We start from the raw sequence: 7,392 nt of genomic DNA on the forward strand, positions 1-7,392 counted from the left end.
ATCATTTAGCACTTGTAGTTTCTTATGATCTGTTTTATGCTCTGTACCTGTAATACACTCACCTGTCATCTGTCATTTTACAATTACTTTGTCTTAATTCAGCAAAATGCTTCTCTCCCAGTTATTGCCTCAAAATCTGACGCTAGCTCATAAAACATAAACATCTATATCAAACACAATAACACATCATTCACGTCCATTTGTATATTTACATGACGTATTTTTCACTTCTAAGCGGTTGTAAAAAAAAAAAGAAAAAAGAAAGAGCTGAAACGCTGTTATGATGAAAAAATAACACTGCAGGATTATTATGTAATGTGTATATTAATTAAAGACAGTCATTAAAGACATAATTTCTTACCAGACTTGTTGTGACCATCTCCTCAAACCACTTGGACTGAGACTGGTTATAAAGGTCGACGCAGCGCATCAGATCATCTCCTGTCACAAACAATAACATCGTCAGGCGATCAGGTAAAAAAAAAAACAAGGTGACAGTCCAGATACACTGTAGATGTAGCACACACTGCCTCCACTAGGGGGTGCTACGACCCCACTGTTCCCTCACAGCTGATGTGACACTGCAACCCTAACCCAGCTGATCACAAACAGTGCAGGCAGAAACCATGAGAAAGGTCTGATCTGTGTCTTCATGAACGTCGTTACCACGTGATCACCACCTGGTCATGTGACATCAGATCACACAGGAAATGATCATTCTGTTTTTCTGCAGGTGACTCTGTCTGCTGGTATTTCTGATATTTTATATTCATATTAATATTGTATTCTGCTTTTAATTGCGTGGCAGCTAATTATCTCACAGCCAGTGAAGGATGGTGTTTCTCTAAGCGGACTCTAAAATGACAGACTTTTATAAAATGATGTGAAAGTTTATTTCCTTATTACTGATTCAAACAGGTGGGATTATGTACAGAGATAACCAGCTGACTAGTATCACAGAGCCATGAAAAATACTGACAGAAAAACGCTGGCGAGTATGAATGAGGAGGATGCACTTGTACAGGTTGTTGTGAATCCAACAACTCAATTTAAACAAACATATTTAGTCAATAATCCCAAAAACATGAAGCTAACTAAACCTAGCAACTGCTACTACAGCTGCTGTGCTGACTGTTTGGTTGGGGCAAAACCAAAGACAATAACCAACCCTGCAAACACAAATCAGCTGACATCAGTGCGTCACGTCAGGCCGAGTGATTATCAGGCTAAATACCTTCAGTATTTAACCCATAAAGATGAAGTTGTTTTACTTTTATTTGATCATTTACATATTATCACATTATAAAGATTATATGGTGAACATGTTAGCATGCTGCCTATTTACACATCCAGCAGATACTTAGCAGCATTAGCATTCACTTGGAGATGTTCGAAGTCCAATATTCTCTCTGAGTTGATCTAAATCTCTGTTGGTTCATCACTACAAACGACCCCTTTCATGTTACATCTAATCATTTGATTGATTGTTAATGTTACAGGACGAGGTTAAAACCTACAATATAGCTGTAAACAGCTCTCTCCTCCTCTCTGTGTTCACGGTTTAAACGACCTGCAACGTGGACTTGAAGTGCGCCTCTCGAGGAGGGAGGAGGTCTCGCCTTGGTTCGCTTCAAATGTGCAATGTCGGCAACACTGCAGCTGTACACTCGCCCTGATAGAAACTGTTTATACCAATTCATATAAACTCAGTCACATGACTTTCAACTGACCGGTGGTGGAACTATGATCACTCAGTCAGTCGGTCAGCTACATTTGTGATTATAGGGCCTTGCTGTTGCGGTCAAACCAAAAGTATTGATTATAGCAGCTTTAAGTAACACCAACATGTTATTCCACTTTGTCTAACACTATAAACAGTATTTACTGTATCAGCTTATTCCAACTCTTCACAGAATTTATTTGGTGTATACTGGGTTCAAACTCCCTGCGGCTTTCCATCAGGGGGAAATGTTCTACATGTCTTTGGAAACTTTGATTGTCTCCTCCAGAATTGAAACAAAAGTTTTTTGGGTTAGGACGATGTTTGGCCGGACAGTATAAGTTTATAATGACTCACGAACAGATCTATTTGATTTTCTCTGTGGATTATATATTTGCTGCTGCAGGACAGTTTACAGTAAACAGGGTCAGCTTCAGGTCGACTAAGAGAACGACTTTATAAATAGAAACCGAGTGAAATGCTGCCGTTTCGTGCCGCAGACGAGCCTCACGTCAGACTAGCGAACAGCAGGAGTGATGAGCTCCGTGAAAAGGTGACCGCATCCTCAGGTGGTGGACGTGAAAACATGAGGAAATCCCTGGAACGAGCCGACGCCGTGTGTAATCCGCCGCAGAGATAATGAGTCTTTGTTATAAGCAGACAGATGCTGAGCTTTAGTTGTTTTGGCATCAGTCTCCTCTCTGCTCCGCTCACACTGCAGTCACCGTCGCTGGCAGCCGGACGCCACCAGCTCCATCAACAACTGCTGCTGTTTTTCTCCCTGGTTGCATAAGCAGCACCGAGTGTGTGTGTGTGTGTGTGTGTGTGTGTGTGTGTGTGTGGTTGTGCCTGGTTGAGTCATGACATCACACTTCAGCAGAGAGTGCACATCTGTTTACAGTCACTTTCTTCAGGTCGTTAACCTTTCACAAACCGATCGCTCACTGATGATGCTGCTGCTGCTTCTCCACCCTCCTCTTCCTCCTCTTCCTCTTGTGTGTTTTCACTGTTCTTATCAGCAGCTGCAGCAACATGTAGCTGATCACCATCAATTTCAATTACACTCCATCATCTGTCATTCACTCTGTGTTCATGTTAGTTTCTATAATTTGCTCTGAATGAGCAGTTCGGTGGAAATTTGTCGTGTCAACTAAATAAAAAGGTAAATGTGAGTTTAAAGGATAAAACTCACGAAAATACAAAAACTGAAAACCTGAAAACAGTTGCTCTTGTCTCCAGTTGAACTTTGCGAGTGTCATTTCATGTGGAAATAAGCAGCTCAACACTGGAATTAGTCAAATCGCCTTAGTCAATTAACGCTAATAATCTCTGTGAGAGATGAAGAGACTCTGTGGGATGGATTTGTTTTTACGGTCATATTTTTAATTTCCATGTCCAGCGTGTGTGTGTGTGTGTGTGTGTGTGTGTGTGTGTGTGTGTGTGGAGTTTAGTCCACACCCCCACCTCTCTGTCAGTCTGGTGTGAATTTCCTCCCTCACCTCACAGTCTGAAATGCTGATGAAGCTCAAGACTAAAAAGACAAACACACTCAGCATCTGGACTCTCCGCCGATCCTGATCCAGATCCTGATCCTGATCCTGATCCTGATCCGGATCCAACTGTCTGATCTCTGCTGTCAGTGGATCTGACCTGAGGACAGCGCTGACACAAACCGCTGCTGAGACCTGTTCAGGTCTGAGCAGGTGAGAATCGCGGGACAATCAACTATTACTGTTTTTACACCCACGTCCACGTAGGAGCTTCCGACACAAACACACCGACCAACTCTCCCTCCAGTTTAAAACAACACAGACCTGAGTAAGCCTGTGACCCCCACGGTGACCTGCAGTGCGACCCTTGACCTCTGACTCTCACCTGCTTGTGTGGATTTCCTGCGGGCCTTCTTGATGTCTTCCTCAATCTTGTTGCTGAGTTTAATCTCGAGCTGCTGAGTCTTCAGCTCCAGCTCCTTCTGTCGGTCAGCCAGAGCTTTCCGAGCCTGGTGAAGACAAAGAGACGAGCTGATGATGATGATGATGATGATAAGGAGCTGCACAGAAAACTACAGACAACACCCTGTTTAAAAAAAAAACACCACTTTTACTAAATCATCTGCTCTTAAATTTTCTTTCTTTTGTGCAGTTTTCTGGAAACAGACGTTATAATTAAAGTGATGAAAGTTATTATAATGTTCCAGTCTGTTCCCATTCATCACAGTGATGCCGCAGTCTGATGCTGCGCTCTCTGCTCATTCATCAGCTTGTGTTAAAGCTGCTTCATAAAAACCAACATGGCCGCCGTTTTGTTTCCTGAGCAGCTTTAAAAGCTCAGTTCTCCATCAGATGGGTTTATCAGAGAGAGGAGTGTGTGTGTGTGTGTGTGTGTGTGTGTGTGTTGTCTGTTCTCAGACGACAGATGATGGGAGACAGATTTCAGGCTTCAGCCAACTGCTTCTCATTGTACATTTACAAAACGGACACAGGAAACGGGAAGCAGCCGTCTGCTGATGGAGGAGAAGAGGAATTTTAATCAGCGGCGAGATGATTCCTGAATTTCTGCTGCTGCTGCCAAACACCAGGACACAACTGTGTTACATTAGACATTAGCGTTGTTGTGTCTGTGTTTTTGTGTTCGTACCTTCTCCACCGCTGCGTAGCGACCGACCAGCTGCTTCCTCAGGTCGGCGATGTGATGGTCGAACCTCTTCATGTCCTTCTTGAAGTTCTCCCTGAAGCTGAGCAGAGGCTTCTCCACTTCACTCTGGAGCTGCAAACAACCCACAGTTGACAGATACTCATACTCATGTTGAGATGAAGTGGGCCAGAGCCGAGTCCGGCTCCTCGGCTCGTCCCGTTCAGCTGCACGGTGTCATGCGAGGACAGGAAGTTTGCAACAGGACAAATGTAGAAGAGCAAGAAAAGTCATTTTAAGTCAGTTCTACTAAAGTCCTCAGCATCAGCGAGCTGTGGGACGGAGAGGAAACTTGATCCTGATGACGTGTTGTGTTCACTGTCCAAAAACATGTGTAACTTTGGAGAAGAATTAATCAGCAGCTTGAAGGTCCGACTTCAACAGGACTCCAGATGCAGAAACTGTTTCATGGATATAAAGTGCAGCTCAAGCAGCAGCAAGTTTAAATTTCTAACTGGCCTAAAACTACGGTGGCCCTGAAGGCTCAAACACATGCAAACAGACAAAACACAAAGTCATTCAGAAAACATCTTCATCAATGTGACAACACAACAGAAGTGTTTCCAGGGGACAGTAAAAAGTGACGAACCTGCCTGTTGTTCTATGTTTTGTGACTTTTGAAGTTCAGTGGTGTTTGTGTCCCGGCCGAGTCTTCACTTTGTATTCTTAAGATATTTGCATTTCATTCTTAAAACTCATCTTTATAGACTTGCTTTTATGTGATGTCGTCTTTTTATTGTCTTTATCTTTTTATCGTCTCCATTTCGCCCTTTTATTGCTTTTATTGCGTGTGTGTGTGTGTGTGTGTGTGTGCTCCCTATAATTGTCCTTACTTATATTGATGCATATTGTTCGCCCTCCCTCTCTAACTCACTTCTGTTCTGACTTTGACTTTCATTGCTTTTGAAATTGACTTTGTAAACTGTTTTTACAAGGTGCTCTGTAAATAAAGTTATTATATTATTATTATTATTATTGTTATGTGTCCACATGTCAAAAACATGGGTTTCCTACATTTGATCACATGTGCAAAACATGTTACCACACGTTGTAGCATGTAACACAAATACTGCAAATCTTCAAACTTTCACCATAACAACAACAAACTGTGTTTGTGGGTCTCACGTGAAAATCCCTGAAGCTTTCACACGGGTTTCACATATGACGTCATCAAAAAGTTCCAAAACCGCATTTCACGTCTGATTTTAACATATTTTCATTTAAATTTTGCACATGTGAAATTCATGAGGTTTTTCTGTAAATATCTGCAGCTCATGTGTCGATTGATTTCTGAATTTGTTCGTGTATATTTGCGTGTGTTTGAGCTCTCAGGGCCACCGTATAAAAACCAGAATTAGCTCCAGTCCCTTCAGCGGATGATGTCACCATCCTCTCGTGCTGCTGGTTCTGATGAGTAATGTTTGATGTTATGGAGCCAAACAACCACAACAACATTAGATGTCAACACAGTATGAAAACTTATTGATGTAATATTATTGTTGGGGTTAGTTAAAGCAGCTTGTTATTGGTTATCTGATCCTGAAAGCACTGGGGTTATTCTGGGCCAGCTGTCAGTGACGTATCAGATCTACAGCTCCCTCCTGCAGCCATATTGGAAACCATCATTCAAAGTTCATTTCCACTCCAATCCTTCCTGCTCCTCCAAAAAACCTGGAGCCGAGCTGCACATCTGTGCATCTCTGGAGGATCACATCACTGACTCCATTTCCTCCATCGGTCCAGCTGTGATCCTGCCCTCTGCGTTTCCTCTTCCCTCCCCACACAGAGTCACTGAGCGAGCAGCGCTCCTCTAAAAGGCAGGAACAACTCAACGCTTCATGATTTCATGATTTCTACTCATTTATATTCAGCACATTCCGTATGAGTGGTACACACACCAGGATCCAACCTCCAGCGTTTCCCATTAAGATGGCGGCCGATAGTCGATGACTCAAAGCCTCAGTGTCGTGTGTTTGTGCTTCAGACCACAGATCCATCGGCGAGCTCTTTACTGTAGGTAATTACATCTGTAGACAGGCTGTCTTCACTGAGACTCACTCCGCAGGCTGCAGCAGATCCTTCTCCTTTATCATTTTCTTCGGTCTTATATTTTTTACAGGTTCGGCTGTTGTTTCTAGCGGCTGTGACATCACTGTATTCAGACAACGTCACAATAACAAAGAGTGTTCATAAGGTCACAGGTCGGTGACGGGACGATACGCGAAGCACTCAGGCTTCGTCCTTACTGCAGCGGCACAGGTTCGAGTCTGTGGCGCGTCAGCCTCTCCCTCCCTCTCGCGGTAAAAATATTGCATGTTGCGATAAAAAATATTCAGTTTCCTTGTTGTCACAGCCTGAGTTTAGTTCATTTCACTTCTTTCATGGGCCCAGAACTTCCCTGCTTGTTTTTGTAAATGAAATTATTTTAAAATCCACCTCTGACTCAGTTCCTCACAGTTGTCGAGGAAGTTGCAGTTAATTCAGATACGAAGTGAAATATGTTAAATACCTTTGAGGAGAACTTCAGGTGAACTTCAGCTTCGTCTGCCAGACTCTTCTTCAGCTGGGCCCAGGCCTCCCCCAGAGTCCTGAGAACAGATAAGACGGAGGGAGAGAGAGTGTGTGTTTAACATCTTACACCAGAGAGAGGACCACACACACACTTTTACATGAGGACACAGAGGGGAGGGCAGAGAGGGTGAGGGAGGAGGGAGGAGGGGGTGAGACAGAGCTGGAGAGGGGGCAGGGTGAATCCTATCACACTCACACACACACACACACACACACACACACACACACACAGCTGGGGTTCAGCTCCAGAGTCAGAGCAAAAGTTCACAGATTCACATGAACCAGTAAATCTGGAGAGCCGGGCTGAGCTCCGCAGCAGATGATTAGGATGTATGGGACAGGAGATAGTGCTCGGCTCTGAGTTCACCTCCGAGTTCAGCTGAGGGGGGGGGTGGGGGGGTGGGGGGGGG

The 7,392-nt window shown here is 43.8% G+C and overlaps 1 protein-coding gene across 1 annotated transcript in view; it reads right to left on the reverse strand.

The window, feature by feature from the left end:
- Positions 1-361: 361 nt before the first annotated feature.
- LOC111659595 (growth arrest-specific protein 7-like) overlaps positions 362-7,392 on the reverse strand; it is a gene marked incomplete at its 3' end in the record, with an annotated part of 46,543 nt that continues 39,512 nt past the window's right edge. The window contains exons 8-11 of the mRNA XM_023412593.2: positions 6,921-6,999; positions 4,358-4,486; positions 3,596-3,719; positions 362-441 (exon numbers count right to left, since the gene is read on the reverse strand). Coding sequence (XP_023268361.1) covers positions 362-441; positions 3,596-3,719; positions 4,358-4,486; positions 6,921-6,999 — 412 coding nt within the window. The remainder of the gene's footprint in view (positions 442-3,595; positions 3,720-4,357; positions 4,487-6,920; positions 7,000-7,392) is intronic.

The sequence above is a fragment of the Seriola lalandi genome, unplaced genomic scaffold (assembly GCF_002814215.2).
Source record: "Seriola lalandi dorsalis isolate HSWRI2012SDOR001 ecotype SW California unplaced genomic scaffold, Sedor1 jcf7180002054483, whole genome shotgun sequence".
Classification (NCBI taxonomy): domain Eukaryota; kingdom Metazoa; phylum Chordata; class Actinopteri; order Carangiformes; family Carangidae; genus Seriola; species Seriola lalandi.